Raw genomic sequence first — 17,969 nt, 5'->3', positions numbered from 1 at the left:
AGGCTAATTTAATCTACTAAATTTACATACTGATCAGACTAGATGTACGTGTGAACACCGGTCTTTTTGTGGTGAGTGTTCTATTGTTATAATGTGTGTTGTTCTGAACATAATGTATGTTACAGCTTAAAAACAGTCAAAAGTGAAGGCAGCAAAAAGCTTCAAAAAGCACAATCGCCTCATTTACTGTCTGTAAAGCTGAACAATTTCACGTTTAGTGAGGACAGAACACAACATATTAATAAGGTAAAGTGAAAAATAAGATACTGTGAGGTACAACAAGGTACCATTTATGCAATTAAACCAAAAAACAAACTAAAAACAAACAAACAAACGACTGGAAACAAAGTGGCAGACGAGACTCCGGCGTCGTAAAGTTGAAATCGCGCAAGTCAAGTACGTTGTAGCCCGGGGACTACCTGTATGTACAATCATTATTGTATTTTATAAATATTATTACTATTAATAAATATATTTAAACAAAACTAATTAAAATGCATTACAACAGAAATACACTAGTTATGACCCCCAATAACGCTAAGGTTTTTCACTTTTAAATTTGATTGTATTAAACTCATTGACTGCCACGGACACTGACAGATGGCTGTGAATGCTCATGTTTCAGCGCTAGAGATGGCGCGAGATGTTTAATCCATTTTGGTTGGGAGGGAGGGCAGCGATCATTCATCAATAGCAAACAATAAGTTAAATAAATGCCCTACAAAGGGTTAATAAAGAGTTCGCCTGAATACAGTATAAACTCCCGACCAATAGAAATATACAGTGCTTTAGTTCTAGCTTGTAAATTGTAAGGGCTTCCTCTGTCCAACATGCATATTTGATCCGTTGGGTAAATTAAACATAACAAATACAGGGCATGAGGAACATACCAGCCTCCCCCGCTCCCGTCATACCTTATAAACTGTGATAGTGAAAAACGTATGTTTTTCAGTTTGTCTCTGCAAGAAATTTGGGTCACGCGAATTAGGTTATTCAGCAGATCGCTTCCAGAAAAGAGGCGAGCGGCTGAGAAATGATTGGACCACAAAGGAATGTCTGCATCTAGCCAACAGAAACTTATTTCTGCTCTCTGCTGGACGACTGCGGTACAACTACGGAAATCAGGTGTGCCTCTTTGTCCGAAAATTATGTTAACCTAATAAATCAGCCCTGAGACAAGAAAAAAAAATCTGGCTTTGAGGATTGATGCCTATCGATACCAACAATTTTCATTCGAATACGTTCACGAATAATGGAGGAGGAGCGATTTTAATTTGTGTCTTCACCAAGACGAAGAACGACTACAATAACAAAGCATGGCTTGCATTAACGGCACATAGTTATCTTTCTTTTTGTTGTGGCTTTCTTTGTTATTTATTTTTTACTAGAAATAAATGCATTGCAGTGTAGTGTAAATTGCATTCATAAAAAAACAACAACACTGAATTAAATTTACATTTAGACTAGGGCTGTCAAACGATTAAAATTTTTAATCGAGTTAATCACAGCTTAAAAATTATTTCATCGTAATTAATCGCAATTCAAACCATTTATAAAATAAACCATATTTTTCTGTAAATTATTGTTGGAATGGAAAGATAAGACACAAGACCGATATATACATTCAACATACTGTACATAAGTACTGTATTTGATTATTATAACAATAAATCAAGATGGCATTAACATTGTTAACATTCTGTTAAAGCGATCCATGGATAGAAAGACTTATAGTTCTTAAAAGATAAATGTTAGTACAAGTTATAGAAATTTTCTATTAAAAACCCCTCTTAATGTTTTCCTTTTAATAAAAAAATAAACTAGTAGCTCGCCATTGTTGATGTCAATAATTACACAAAGTTGCTGAAACCCATAAAATCAGTCGCACCCAAGCGCCAGCAGAGGGCGATAAAACACAAAAAAACACAAGTAACAAGTGGACATGTCACTTTGCTGTCATTTTAATTTGTTTGAGCGGGGCTGGGCGTTAATTGCGTCAAATATTTTAACGTGATTAATTAAAAAAATTAATTACCTCCCGTTTTTTTAATTACCGCAATATTTTGACAGCCATAATTTAGACAGGTTTTGTTTCAAGAATCACTAAAATAATCTAGCCTTTTCTAAGAAATTTGATGTTAACAATAATTCTTTCAAAGCTTACACTTATCACTCCATTTAGCTTTAGTTTGACAATGTATTGACAGAAATTACTTCAATTTTTACAAGTAATACAAGGCACCTTAACAGTTTCCTATAATATTTTTTCAGAGCTGGTGCAGAAACAAACAATATCAAGCCCCTGAACTCACCTTTCATGATTTGCTCCAGCTCCATCTGAAGAGTCTGGATAGCACGGGCAGGGTAATCTCCGGCTCGGCGTTTTATCCTATGGATGGACAGCCTTCCTTCGGTCACAGCGGCCACATCATCATCCTCTAGGAAGATGACCCGATTTGTGTGCTCTATAACGGCGCTGTAGTGACAAAAACAGCATTGATTCCTGTTCTGATGGAAGTGTAGAACGATGCTACTTGGAGTTGGAAAGAGCAGCTAGGAACATGCGCTTACCTTGCATCAGAGGCAAAGTAATACTCAACAGCTTTCTCATCCACAGGGAACAGGCAGGTGTCCTGGTCGACTCTGGGGAGGGAACTGCAGTTCTTTTTCTCTTTTGCCGCTTAGAAATAAAAAGCAACAAAAATTTAAATCATAATAAAGTTATTAGACACAAACATAGCGTCAAACGGCACTTACATGAGCGGTAGACCACAGGAATATGGTCTGTTGAGAGTTTGTGGTCACTTCGCACGCCAATCAGAAGAGGACTGCCCCTCCTGAACATCAATCAAATAAAATTTGCTTGAGCGCAACGTGAAGATAACGAGGTCAAATGGAGTCTATGATGTTCTTAAAGTAGCTTCAAGGGTGAACTGACCTAAAATGAATTTCTAGACTACAAGATATCATCAATAAACGGCTGTTTACCTTGTGACAACTGCCTCAGCAGGGTAATGAACACTCTTAAAGACCAGTGCAAAAGCACCTTCCTAAGGACAGGAAACCACATTTTTGTCTGACAATCAATGATCATCGTGCGTTTGTGTGTGCGCGTGTATGCTTTTCTTACCAGTTGCTGTGTTACCCTTTCCACCAGAGTGGCAAAACTGATGTCATCGCTCTCACGGTTGTCGTACATATACTTCACCAGCTTGGCAATGGACTCCGTGTCGGTCTCCGACTCAAACTCATAGCCCTTGGTTGTCTGCGGGGTGGGCGTAAAGAGTAAATTCCTGTCTAGGTCATATTTGAGGACAATATCCATGACTCAACAAGAAAACGTTCTGCTCACCAGGAATTTCCTTAAATCTTTATAGTTGGTGATAATTCCATTGTGAATGACAATGAACTCTGCAGACCATAAAGAAAAACAATGAACCCTGAGGCATCGTGACCTGACGACTCACTGTACTTTATCTTTACAAAATCATTCAAGTAAGGATTCGTTTTCATTAGAATAACAATATAAAAATAACACTTGGAACTATTATATAATGAAAAAAAATTGTTTTTGCTTCCATTTATCATTAAAATGAAGAGTAAACGGAGAGTACTTATATAGCTCATTTATATACATGGTTACCATGCCCAAAGCGCTTTACATTAGCACACATTTACCCTGTTACACACAAATTCACACACCAATGGTGTTGCTGTCAACCCATTGGGGTCAAATTAGGGTTCAGTGCCTTGCCCAAGGGCACTTCGACAGTGGGCAGTCGTAGCCGGGAACTGAACCGCTCGAGCTACCAACTGCACCACAGCTGCCATTAGATGAACAAAGAGCATAGACTTCATTATCAGTTGATGGGAAACGGTACCGTTCCTTAGGGGGCCTATTTTCAAAAACGTAAAATTCAAATATTTTCAAAACCAAAGCCGCTAGCGACCTAAAACCAAAACAGGCACTTCCCTCTGGCATTTATGAGTCTCCATGTGCAGCGGCATCAAAAAATTCAAAGTCGTTGCTCAATAAAATCCTGATGAATTATTTCTTATATATGTATAACAAAATTTAAAATGGCAATAAAACTCCCAGATTTTACGCTAGATGCACAAACATCACCAAATGCAGAGATAATTACTTATATTTTCAGAATCAATAGCAATATTTAACATATCATATCAGTTTTTGCCCAAAATAGCAATTTTTTTTAAATTTAGTGCAATTTTGACATGTTTCACACCTAAACGTAATACTTGAAGAAAGCATGCAGAATCATATTAATTTTACTCAATAAAAGCAAATTTTGCATTGTTCTATATAAAATCGCAACTTATTTAGGTTGAATTCAGATGCAACTATAGCTTCAGCACGTCTTGCCGGCTATCTGGCCCCCATCATTTTTAGATTGAAATGTCACATAAAATAAAACGATTTTTTTGTATGGATGCAGAAATGTTTAAGTTACTATTTTATTTATTTTATTTTTTGCCAAAAATTACCCGATTTGAATGTAAAGTTACCTATTGTGTCTAGATACAAAATCCAAAATAGCGGCCATCAAAAAACAAAGAGCTTTGTAAGCTGAAAATTCTTGTAAATATATTTGTAAAACGCGGACTTTCTATAGACTTGAACGTAAAACAGTCTAGATTCTTGGTTAAAAGCAAAAACTGGGCAGTTATCATTCACTTTACGTAAATATTTCAAGCTATTTTTTCCATTCATTTCGTTTTTTTCCACAAAGTTTCAAAGTTCATTAATGGTGCTATTTTATCTAATAATTACCTTAAATCCTCGACCAAATCACTCGAGACACTCCTGCCTGCTTGTATGCACTAAAACTTTCGTCCTGTTTCCTCCTAAAGCCGGCGTTTAAATGCAGCGTCTTTGAGTTTATCGCAGTGAAAGCTGCCACGACACTCTACGGGAGGCTGTGGAGCAATGTCTTTGGGAGCCGTCTCGTAAACTGATAGTGAAGTCTATGCAAAGAGAACAACCTTTTTCTATGGACACAGAAGAATGGTTTCTAATCATACCGTAAATCTGTCAGAAAAACAGAAGTTAATTATTCACACGCTGACCAAATCACTGACCATTGGTCTTGTCTGATCTGTGCGGGTGGCTATTGACTGGACTTGGTTCTCCGTGGGTGGCCCAGCGGGTGTGAGCAATGCCAAGGTGAACATCTAACTCAACCTCGAGATCGAGATCTTGCTGTTCTAAAAAAAAAACAAAATGTACCAGTTGAACATTAGATCAAAACTGGGCAATTTGGAAGTCTTATTCGTTGTCAGATGATAAACTACTTTCAGCTTACTGTGGATCTCCTCATCAAGGGCCTTCACTTTTCCACGCTGTTTAATCAATGTGATGCTCTTGGCAGCTGTCTCCCAGTCCTTGGCATTGCCACCATCAATACCCACACCTGATTAAAACAAATAAATAAATAAATAAATACTTAACATCACATTTCCGTTTAAAGGTCAGACATTAAGATACTGAAGCAAGCTGTAGGTACACCTATAGTGTCCAATAATACTCAATAAATGGACTGCATCAAATAATCCCCATTTCTCATCAATAATGAAGTCATTTTAATTGTCCTGTCAGACAGAAATGAATGTTACAATGAAACGCTTTTTCCAGAGGTCTACAATGCCTGCATCTTACTAAGAGCCGTTTCTAAAATTATGGCGCTGCTGTGTACAATGGACACAAAGGAGGTTGTTGAGCTCTGCTTACGTGCAATGCCATTTTTGCACCAAATATATATAGTTACTAGTGATGCACGATAATGCATTTTTCAGCCGATACCGATAACCGATAATTTCCTCCTCGTTCCAACCGATAACCGATAATGTCAAGCCGATAATTTTATTAAAGATTTATGTAAAATTTAAAAGTATACACAAGAGAAAATATTGCTGTGCAAAAATAATATTGCTCTTTTTTTTTCAACATCAAATGTGAACAAGTAGTAGTAGTAGTAAATTCCAACATCTAAATAAAGACAGATTGTCTGACATTGTGTAATGGTAAACTTTTGGCAACAATTACTTACAGAGTAAATACATAAGTTGCACAAAAATGGCTTTAAAAGTATGCCATTCCTAAAGTATAACATTACTACACAGCAAAAACACAGCTCCTTAAGACTAGTTAAAGTCCCTTGTTTTCAGTGTAAATCTATTGGAAATAAGTTAAATTAACTGCCAGCACTTCAAGTATATTTCACTCAGATTTCTTGAAGAAAAATGGCCAGCTGAAAATAAGATTAACAGCCTTATTTTAAGCAATAAATTATTATACATAATCCTAAAAAAACAAAAACAAAAAAAACAACAACAAAAAAACTTGTCAGAAATGTTCTTTATTCAAGAATATGTATGGTTCAAAACATTATTTGAAAGCAATTTTTTCTTGATTTAGGTGAAAATGACCTTATTTTTTTTAGATGTTTGGGCTTAATAAGAACAAATTGCAATATTTAGTTCAAGTAAGTGGAATAATCTGGCGCATTCAACTAGTCTTCAACACTCAAACAAGATGGGGAAAATTATTTGACTAGATTTAAGAAGAATGATCTGATTAAGACGTCATAAATCTAAAGCGTACTGAATGCATTACTGACTGGATGACTTCTTTGTGCCGTTTGGTGCATGTTATAATTATCAACTAACCACTGTGCCGTCATGATAAACATGGTTTGTTGACATCACCTGTGTAAATGTCCGTGGTAAAACTGATGTGATCGGCATGTCTTTCACGAAGAATCGTGGTCGTATAAACTGCATTATTTTTTCATCCAGGGATTTGGCTATCGGGTCATTTCGGGAATTTCCTCCCGCCTGTGCCCTTCAGTCCGCCCGGCTGTCAAATTAGCACCCGCGCCAGGCCTCTGTCTTGAACCGGAGTGGCGGCGGCAGCTATGTTCGTACCGGATATCCGCCCGCCCCGGCCGGCTCGCTGCGGCGCATTCGGTGCATGGCTCTGCTCTCATCCTTTACCCGCCTAGGGCGAGGCGGCGGCAGCCTGCCGGACCGGCGGGCTCCGTCGGAAGACAGCTACTTGTCAACTATCGATCTCATGAGGTGTTTAGCCATAGATGGGAGTTTACCACTCGCTTTGGGCTGCATTCCCAAACCCCCCGACTCCGGGAGGACCGCAGCGTCTCTGTATCGTCACAAGCCCCGTAGCTTCCTTTATAGTTTATTTGTTAACAATAGCTTTAGCATTCATGCTAGCAGCAGCCTCATATTCGTTCCAAAAATCATTGTGATGCAGTTTTAAATGGCTGCTGGGTTAGTGCTAGTGGTGTTCAATGAGGACGCTTTCTTTAGGCCTTGAGGAACTGTTTTGTAGATGGCGAGAGCATCGTTTATTTCATTTCACACACGGGAAAAGCAACGCACGCTAGTGAGAGCGCCTCAACAGTGTCAACACTGATCATGTGTAACACCGCCTCCTCTATGACACCGTACTCCTAAACCCCTCCTCCCACAGGGGCCGTCAGAGAGGGGAGGGGTTGAGCAGGCGGCAGTGAAGAAGTGGAGAAAACTGCTTGGTTGCGCACATTTGGAGGCTAAATCAAGTATATAATTATCGGATTGCATTATCGGTTGATTTTTTTATTATCTGTATTATCTGTGTGACGTCATAATTGCCATTATCAGCTGATAATTATCGGTAGCCGATATTATCGTGTATCTTTAATAGTTACTAGAGATGTCCCGATCGATCGGGAAAGTATCGGAATCGGCAAACAAATATCGGCCATGCCTTTTTAAATGTTTAATTTTTTTTTTTTATTATTAAATCGTTTTCTAATTGTATTTAACGTTTTCAGACATTATATGTTACACTTATCCAGAGTCTTTAGTTTAGGCTTAAGGTAGGGTTATCAAATTTATCCCAATAACGGCGGTAATTATTTTTTTAAAAAATGTAATATTAAAATATTTAACGCAATTAATGCATGCGCTGCACGACCCACTCACGCAATGTCGCGCTCAATCTGTAATGACGCCGTTTTACCTATAAAGAGAGATAAAAGGCAGCGTATAATGAGTAGAGTGAATTTTGGCAGCCTTTGGAGCCTTTTTTTAATTGGCTAAAGCCTTACAATCCCTCTCCCTATGATTAGAAATATCATGGGAAGCAATGTGGGGAAGCAAGGTAGCAATTGATCTTTTTCTTAACACCTTATGTTATTTCCCAACGCAGAGAAGATATATCAATTGGTAGCACTAAGCACAGTCATGGTTGCACTTCCCATCATGCATTGGGGCATGGCCTTCAGTATCATTTACTGAAAGCTCAACAAATACACTAGATGGCAATATTTAGTCAAAATATACAAAGTCACATTTATCCTTTAAGAATTACAAGTCTTTCTATCCGTGGATCCCTCTCACAGAAAGAATGTTAATCACGTAAATGCCATCTTGAGGATTTATTGTCATAATACACAAATACAGTACTTATGTACTGTATGTTGAATGTATATATTCGTCTGAGTTTTATTAATTTTTTTCTGAATGCATTGCCAAAATGTATATGATCGGGAAAAATGATCGGGAATGATCGGAATTGAATCGGGAGCAAAAAAAAGCAATCGGATCGGGAAATATCGGGATCGGCAGATACTCAAACTAAAATCATCGGGACTGGATCGGGAGCAAAAAAACATGATTGGAACAACCCTAATAGTTACGTGTCTTTCCATGCTTATGGGGGAGCATGTCTTTTTTTTTTTTTTTTTTTTAACAAATGGTTCATGAAAAAACACACAATGGCCACAATGGGTTTTCTTCTCTTCAGCCAGAACTAAGTGCTGAGTCAAGGTGGAAAGTTGGCAAAAAATGTGCATCGGTATCGGATTGGAACACGGAAAAATTCCGATCCAGACTTCCGATCCAGTTTTTTTTTTTTCTTCTTCTTAATCCGGTCCGGGTTTTCCAGCGCATTGATTTACATAATCCATTCCAGTTTTTGCTTCGGTTTCCCTAAAATCTGGTCCGCATTTTACGGCATACCTTCAACACACTACATTTACATTACCGTCTCCCAATTTACCGAGAGACTTTATCGGTAAAAATGTCAGCTGTGTGGGATCATTTCACCTTAAAGGACGACAAAGAGGCAGAGTGCAACATATGCCACAATAAAGTCAAGCGTAGAGGTAAAGCTGTAAGAAGTTTTAATACAACCAACCTAATCAAGCATTTAGTGAAATACCACCACAAACAATATGAGGAGTATGTTAAGAAAACCGAAGACAAAAAGAAAGGTCCTACACAACTAACACTGGCAGAAACTTTTGCCATGCGTGACAAACTGGCACTCGACAGTCCCAAAGCCCAGGGAATAACAAGAGTCATTGCCGAAGAATTCATTCTGGATGACGAGCCATTATCTTTCGTGATTAAAGACGCACCATCCACCACTTAGAACCACGGTACAACATGCCCAGCAGTCATTACGTCCTTGAGCGATTCGGCCGTGGAAGATTCGAGAACGATTCACAAACATCCAAATTCCGATTATTGAAATATGTCAAGTAAAGCGGAACTAATACACAGCGCGGTCTTCGGGACGCAATGAGAAACTGACCGCATTGCGTCCCGAAAGTACACATAATGCTTGTCACAGACCCAGGTAATGCTAATGCTCAACTCACGGCTTTAGCTCAACTCATGCCGCTGGATAAAAAAAACACAAGAATACCTGACTGCTGCTGACAGCCGCTACAAACTACGTCAACGTCGTTTTACTGGAGATAATAGATATCATATGTATGTAGACAGAGTCGGCTGCGTTAGCAACATTGAAGTATTGAAAACCAGATGCGTTAGTAAACAGCCGCCATCTTAAAGCAGAAGACTTCCCTAGTAGGCTGTTGTGAACCTTCCAAGCGAACCTAATTAACTTTTATCTAAAATACTCCTAAATCGGCAAAATCTTGACTTGAATCTAGCTTCAAAACAGTTTTAAAACTTTCACATGTCGAAAGTAGACAGAAGGGAAATTATGGAATAACGGGAGCAATTTTAACAACTTTAACAGTTGATTCGCAAAATTAAATGAATTGAATGTAGCTTAAAGCTGCTGATACAGAATGGGGACTTGAGTATTTTATTTACTGTTTTAAAATGTTAACTTGATACTGAAATACTCGTTTATTTAAACCTGAGAGGCTTTTTATACAATTTTTGTAACTAATGCACGAAACAATAATAGCATCTAATAGCTTGGAGTGTTTGTGGGATTTTCCACTGAGGTTTTTTCCGTGTTTTGCTTTTTTTAAGACAGTTTACAATATTATTTGCACGTTTTACTGACTGACTATGCCATTTCTGTTTGTTATTTATAATGTTTTGTGTTTGTCACTGAATAAACAGGTCAGTTTCTTGTTACCAACCGTTGTGTGTTATTCAAACTCCCCTAATTCAGCTGGCTAGTTGTTATCAAGAGTAGTAAAACCTTTTTCAACATGAGTCTGACAACTAAGTAAGGAGGCTAAATAAATTTAACCTTTAACACATGCTCAGATAGGTCGGTATCGGTATCGGCCAGTATCGGTATCGGATAGGAAGTGCAAAACAATATCGGTATCGGATCGGAAGTGCAAAAACCTGGATCGGGACATCCCTAGTTTTGACGTTTTTGAAAAATTTCAGTCGTCTAAAAGCGTTTTAAAGTTTTAGTCTAAAGTTTGGCATTTTGATGGATTTGATAATATCGTTTTTTAACCAATCGGTGTATTGAAACAGCACAATGTACAGTGGTATGAAAAAGTATTTGAACCTTTTGTAATTTCTCACATTTCTGCATGAAATCCTCATCAAATGTGAGCTGATCGTTGTCAAAATCACACAGATGAAAAAACTCTGCTTTAACTCAAACCACCCAAACATTTACAGGTATTCCTATATTAATGAGAACAGCATGCAAACAATGACAGAAGGGGGAAAAATAATTAAGTGAACCATCACATTTAATATTTTGTTATAGTGGGCAGGGCAGCTTTAAACCACTCATCAGTGATTGGGCGCACACACCTGACTTAAATTGTTTGGTAAAAACTGGTTTCAATTGCTCTTTAAGTCTCCTTGGGCCAAGAGTTCACTTACTTATTTTCCCCCTCCTTTCATTGTTTGCATGCAATCATCATTAAAATATGAAAACCTATAAATGTTTGGGTGATTTTAGTTAAAGCAGACACTGTTTTTTCATCTGTGTGATTTTTACAAAGCTCAGATCACATTTGATGGTGATTTTATGCAGAAATGTGAGAAATTCCAAAAGGTTCAGATACTTTTTCATACCACTGTATGTTTACAGCTCTTATCCAAATTACATTTAATTTACAGGTAAGTGACTAAAGCATTGTGAGTGCGACCGCTTATGCATTTGCGATTGGCAACGAATCAGTAGTGTACCCTGCCTTTTGCCGATAGTCAGCTGGCTCTCCCTCACAATGTGAGAAAATGTGAGTTTTGTTGTTTTACCTGTAAGCCCATTGAGGACAATTGCTCTAGAACAGGGGTCCCCAACCTTTTTTGCACCACGGACCGGTGTTATTTGGGTCTTTTTTTCACGGACCGGTGTTCTGACAAATTTTGCAACCCATCAAAAATTGCAACGATGCGGTTCTGCGCATGCGCGTAACGTTAAACATAGCCGCAAAATGCGCAAATGCAGCGATTCCAAAGTAAACACTACAAACTTTCTTGAAAAAGAATATTAACTTACGTTTGATCATGGAAGGACTTGTAGAAAAGTTCTCCTCAGATTCATCCTGCCATGTAAGCTTCACACAACAGCTGCACACCGCGCTCACCATTAACGACTTCGCCTTGTCGTTAAACATTAATTAAGAAGCCCGCTTCACAAAGATACGATGTTGGAAATTGTAGCAAGGTTTTCAACGCTCTTGTCGCGATGTCAGGATATTCCAGAATCACTTTAATCCAGAACCTCGATAGAATTGTTGTCTCAAATGTACGTTTAATAAGGTCGCCGTCATTTGCGATCTCTCTCTGTTTATTCTCAAACGGGTCACGAATCCACTCCTTCGCAGTTCGTGGGTCTTCGAGGTTGTAGGCTCGTCAGATGCCCTTTTCGCCGTAAAAAAATATCCTTTTCGCCATAAAAATATTTCCAAAGACGTCTGTTTTCCTGTTATCTTTGCTCGTGTGGGGGCTAATTATTTCCGGGAACAAATGTGCTGCGCCGCGGCCGCTATTATCGAGGACAAGCGCACATAGATATATTATATACACAAAAAAAGATGTACTGCTAGCAGTCCAATCAATGGACTTCTATGACAACATTGTAATCTATCCCGTAGATATCTAGAGTAGACAGAGATATTGGTGTGTTAAGCAGGGGCACAGGATTGATTCGGCCAGAATGCGGTCGTTATTAAATTATTTTTTTCTTTGCGGTACCGGTCCGTGGCCCGGCAGATGGGGACCCCTGCTCTAGAAGATGAATGAAAGATTATCACTTCACCTTAAATGTCTCAACATAATAATATAAAAACCTGGGTGTGTATTCACTTTCTTTTCCCATTAAAGTCTAAACAAGGCCAATTAGCTTTCAATTGTGTAGTGTCTGTGAATAGCAGCAGTTACGGGATATAATCAAGGTGACTGTACTCTGGTTCGACAGCATGGAGATAGTCAAAGATAAACAATCCAGAGCATGTTGCTGATAACCATTTTCTCATGTGTCTCACCTGCAGAGTCATAGCCTCGGTACTCCAGACGTCGTAGGCCTTTCAGGAGTATTTCAAGGACCTCACGGCGAGTCCTTGGCACGTGGTAGTTGAGATAGGCGAAGATTCCTGGAGGGACAGGGATAGTGTTACTATACCGCTACATTGATCTGTATTCTACTTCAGCACAGTTTCACACAAGTGCCTTAACATTGCAGGAAGAGTCATGACCACATTTTTATATATTTTTAGCAAACTAGTTCCTATAATCGCTCCAAAGAATCTCGTCATTGTTTATCTGTCATTTCATTTCTTGAAAAGCTGATAAGAGACAATGAAAGTTGGATGGGGAATTCTCAAATCATAATACGTGTACATCTTTCCAATAATACATTTAGCAAAATGTACAAACAACATGTCAGAGGCTGACATATTACAGGAACAAGTCTTGGGAGTGGTCCTGAGCTGTGTAACCTGTTTGGAGACAAATGTGACGAGAAACAAGAGAATGTATTGTATCTTTATGTGTGTGTGTGGGAGCGCTGCTTGGGACAATTAAAAGGAAGTTCAGCACTTAAAAAAACAAAACAAAAAGCGCACGTCAAACACTATCCGCTTCAAATTACATATTGACAGCTGTTGTTCTAATACATTTTTTAAAAATTCGATGGAAACTGTATAGTTATACTATCCATGGTTAAACTGTTTCCATAATTTGAATAAGAGCAAATCACAGCAAGGAATTCATTGCTTCAGATTTGCTAACTCATCGCTTTATAATATAACTGATTTTGATCAAGCATTCTCCCGTACAACAACCCATTCCTTGGAGCTGAGACCTACAAAATCAGTAGCATATTTTAAATAATTTTTAAAACGTGTTGTTTTTAGATATGGCGGAGAAAACAGCAGTTTCTGCTCTTGCACCCTTCTGTAAAATAAACTGCTGTATTTTAAAGCCAAAAGAATTGTTGTGTTTGATAGAACAAAATGCTGCCATAGCAGTTCCATGGTGCATTAAGCCCCTGAACTATTTTTAATTTGTTCGTTTTACCCTGGAGACCCACGTTTACAGACACCGCGCAACCGCTTTTGTTTCTACCCAGCAATATAAGAAGGTAATTAATTGCATTTATTATTCGAAATGTCTGTCATTTTAAGCTTAGAATCATTAATTGATGCCTAATATTTAGTAAAAAAAAAAAAAAAAAAAAAAAAAAAACACTTAAAAAAATTATTCACTTGGATAGCTTAAACTTTTAAACAAATTACGTCACAATGACAGAAATAGTGTCTGCAAATAGGTCACGGATATCTACCTCGTTAATATCGCTTAATAGTATTTTTTTTTGTTACTGTCGCATTTCCTCCGATATTTTAGATGATATATAATCGATCCAAACAAAGAAAAATTGGGAAAAAAAATGTTTAAAAGGGTGAATATTTGAAAATAAAATCTCGACCACTCCTCGATTTCTGCATTACGACCCTTGTAATATTACTGTGTTTCACTAATAAAATCCCCCCAAAATCCGGCTGTGGCCATTCACAGCTGTGTCTTGACACTCGGTGAGACATGCTACATGGAATTTTTGGATCGAAACAAGGTACGTACGCGATAATATCTCGTTAAAGTCATGGCGTCTTTAATTCTTTCATGCTCTCACCTCCAGATAGGGTTTCGCTGTTGAATTTTTAATTTATTATTTTTTTTAAATGCCCTCCTGTTTGAAATGTTTTAGTTTTTGGATTGAAACAAGGTAAGTAGGCGATAATATCGTTAAAATCATAGTGTCTTTAATTATGCTTTCTCATGCTCTCACCTCGAGTTAGGGTTTAGGGGTTTAAAAAAAAGCCCTCCTCTCCAAAATTTTTCTTCCCCCAGAAAATTGAGATTTTAAGCTTACCAATGAATTACATTACTTAATTAAATAATTAATTATGAAGGACACGTGCATATAGGAGAATTTAGAAATTTGGGCAAATGGGGCGTCTCAGAGCGGAACTTGAAGTCACCTCAGTGTTTTCCGCCATATAATATGATCATGACTCGAGGTGAGCAAAATTTCCGATTCTTAGATTATTCGCGATTCGACCGTGGAAGATTCGAGAACGATTCACAAACATCCAAATTCCGATTATTGAAATATGCCAAGTAAAGCGGAAGTACAACACACTCAGCGCGCCGCGCGTCAATGAGCAACGGAGCGAGAGTAGCTAAACATCATGCTTCTCATTACCCGGCCCCTCGGGTAATGCCAATGCTCAACTCACGGCTCCAGCTCAACTCATGCCACGAGATAAAAAAAACACAACAACATACCTGACCGCTGCCGAAAAGCTGCTACAAAGTACATCCGCATAATGTTACGGTAGATATCATTTATATAGGACTAGATGCAATATAGATTCGGTAGCGTTAGCAGCACACCTACAAAAAGCTAGATGCGGGTGTTAGTAACGGCCGCCATCTTAAAGCAGTACACTTCCCTGCAAGGCTGTTGTAGCGAACCTTCCAAGCAAACCTAATCAACTTTTTATCTAAAATACTCCTAAATCGGTAAAATATTGACTTGAATCTATCTTTAAAATAGTTTTAAAACTTTCACATGTCGAAAGTAGACAAAAGGGAAATTATGGATTAACGGGAGCAATTTTCACAACTTTAACGGTTGATTCACAACATTAAATTAATTGAATGTAATTTAAAGCTGCTGATACAGAATGGGGAGTGGAGTTTTTTTATTTACTGTTATTTTTGTATATTTGTTTACTGCTATATGTTAACTTGATACTGAAATAGTAGTTTGGTTTAGCCTGAGAGTATTTTTGAACAATTTTGGAACTAATGTACAAAACATTAAAAAAAAAAAAAAAAAAAAAAAAGGAGGGGAGTGCATCAATAATCGTTTTAGAATCGAATCGGAGCCTCTGAATCGTAATCGTAATCGAATCGTTAGGTGCCCAAAGATTCCCAGCTCTAATCATGACATTGGTTACATAGGTTTGCTGTAAGCTTTTGGTTTTGAACTACCATACACCTCTGTTAAACACTTTGTGAATTGTGTTTGTAAAGGTAAATAAAACTTTTAACTATTAAATATTTGACTTGACCAACATGCCCAATGGCAGTGTGCATTTGGTCAAATGGTTAAGCACTAATGAAGCGGCACACATTCAGAAGCAGAGAGCGGCCTAGTTGAACAGAGCTTTCATTCAAAATAGTTTTTTTTCCTTGGGTGAAGAAGGAGGTACACTAGCAAATTGCACTATGAGAGTCCTTGTAAATTTATATTTCATTTAAAACCAAATAATCTCAACAAACAATACAACAACAGCAACAGCAGCGTATACACTATGCGCACACAAAGCGAATTTGATCCATACAGCATCATCCTACTCTAATGTATGTGTCATATATTCCAATTCAATGCTCATTTTTGATGAATGGTCAGGACTGTCTAGGCTTGTAGTGGAGAAGACCAAGGACTGGGTGATTTATCGATAAACTAGACTATTTGTTAGGACTGAGAATTTAATTACTATTTCTTTCAACTGCTTCCATGGTACAAAGCATCTACCTACCGGTACTTACAAGCCTTGCATGACAACATAGCAACTGACAGAGAGGACCTTGTTCATAAAACCACCATCACTGTTGCCAGCGTAGCGATTAGTTCACTATTTACTGGAAGTTGTCCGAATCATTTAGTGAATATTTATTATTATCAATATTCCATGACTTCTTGCTTTAAGAAAAGAGTGCACAGGCCCCGAACACTCTCTATTGAAGGTAAGAAAAGTGGCTTTTGGGGCAATCTCAGTTAAAATGTCAGAGCTCTATGTACTCATCAGAGCATTAGTGGAGCATGCATGCAGTCGAATCAACTCTAAAAATCCGATATAGTCCCTTTAAACTAGGAGAAAGCTTGATAATATACAGAGGTTGGACAAAATAATGGAAACGCCAAATATTTTGGCATCATAATCATTGAACATAATTGTTAAAGAATGACATTAGGGACATTCCAATGAAGTTGAGCATCTCGTATGGACGGCACAATCCCCAGACCTTAACATTATTGAGCATTTATGTTCAGTTTTAGAAATTCAATTAAGACGTCGATTTCCACCGCCATCGTCTCTAAAAGTGTTAGAGGATATTCTAACTGAAGAATTCCTTAAAATCCTGTTGTAAACAATTCACAAGTTTTATGACTCAATATCTCGGAGAATTGAGGCCGTAATTGCCACAAAAGGCAAACCTATACCATATTAAATGAGTTTTTGTCGATTTTTTAAAAGTGTTCCCATTATTTTGTCCAACACCTGCATAGAGATATATATATAAATTACATATGTGTAATGTAATTAATATACAAGGATGAAAACATTATTTTCAAATGGATTTTAGTGGAATAAAGTGATAGTTAATTTTAAAACCATATCAACCAGCCCTTAGTGTCCCTACTGATGTATCTTCCGGTTTTAACCTAAAAATAACACCTAATCCGACTGGTTAATTGTAGTTGGAGATTGTAGTTACCGAGATAAGAGACAGGTAGAACAACAGCTGACATTCATTGTTACAAGCAAACTGAAAAACAAATGTGACTTTTGTCACTTATTTCCCGAAACTAAGACAACCAGCTGACTTATTGACTCAACACTTCTCATTCATTATGACGAATTATTCAAAGAATAACAAACGTAAACTGAAGATAATCACTGAATACATCTCTTTACAATTAATTATTAAAGCGTAAATTAGCCAAATGAGGTTCGCTCTAGACGAGCCGCATCATTGCATTTCGTTCAGATTTACTTCCTCCCGGTAAATGACTCACAGTTTTGACACTCAAAGCATGTAAATGAAAATATTTTGATAATTTATCAGGCTAACAGCATCATTCGTATCACAATCAACTGGCTAACTTAGGTTAGCCGCCCCTAGCTAATTCATTAAGGCTAAAATACAAAATAAAAATGAACAACTATATTTGTCTCCCAAATAGGCAGTCACACTCGTCCCAGTCTCAGAAAAATACAGACTACATGATTTAAATTTCTTATTTCATCTAGTACTCACCACACATGTCGGCTATTCGGATGCCAGTTTACGCACTCAGGCAGATGGGATGAGAGTGCCTGTCACTCTGACACTGCCGCTCCGCCTTTCAATTTTCTGGACCAATCAGAGCAAAGATGCAACTCCCGCCTTTTTTCTGATTGGCTTGTCAT

The 17,969-nt window shown here is 37.8% G+C and overlaps 1 protein-coding gene across 1 annotated transcript in view; it reads right to left on the bottom strand.

Moving 5' to 3' along the window:
* Nucleotides 1–17,967, bottom strand: part of LOC130913153 (glutamine--fructose-6-phosphate aminotransferase [isomerizing] 1) — a 36,277-nt gene extending 18,310 nt beyond the window's left edge. The window contains exons 1-10 of the mRNA XM_057831514.1: nt 17,818–17,967; nt 12,750–12,857; nt 5,325–5,432; nt 5,101–5,226; nt 3,353–3,411; nt 3,131–3,265; nt 2,989–3,050; nt 2,758–2,837; nt 2,572–2,680; nt 2,313–2,476 (exon numbers count right to left, since the gene is read on the bottom strand). Coding sequence (XP_057687497.1) covers nt 2,313–2,476; nt 2,572–2,680; nt 2,758–2,837; nt 2,989–3,050; nt 3,131–3,265; nt 3,353–3,411; nt 5,101–5,226; nt 5,325–5,432; nt 12,750–12,857; nt 17,818–17,824 — 958 coding nt within the window. The 5' untranslated portion in view covers nt 17,825–17,967. The remainder of the gene's footprint in view (nt 1–2,312; nt 2,477–2,571; nt 2,681–2,757; nt 2,838–2,988; nt 3,051–3,130; nt 3,266–3,352; nt 3,412–5,100; nt 5,227–5,324; nt 5,433–12,749; nt 12,858–17,817) is intronic.
* Nucleotides 17,968–17,969: the final 2 nt, after the last annotated feature.

Source organism: Corythoichthys intestinalis, chromosome 3 (genome assembly GCF_030265065.1).
Source record: "Corythoichthys intestinalis isolate RoL2023-P3 chromosome 3, ASM3026506v1, whole genome shotgun sequence".
Lineage (NCBI taxonomy): Eukaryota > Metazoa > Chordata > Actinopteri > Syngnathiformes > Syngnathidae > Corythoichthys > Corythoichthys intestinalis.
The sequence above is the reverse complement of the archived record's forward strand: the minus strand, read 5'-3'. Positions and strand labels throughout refer to the sequence as shown.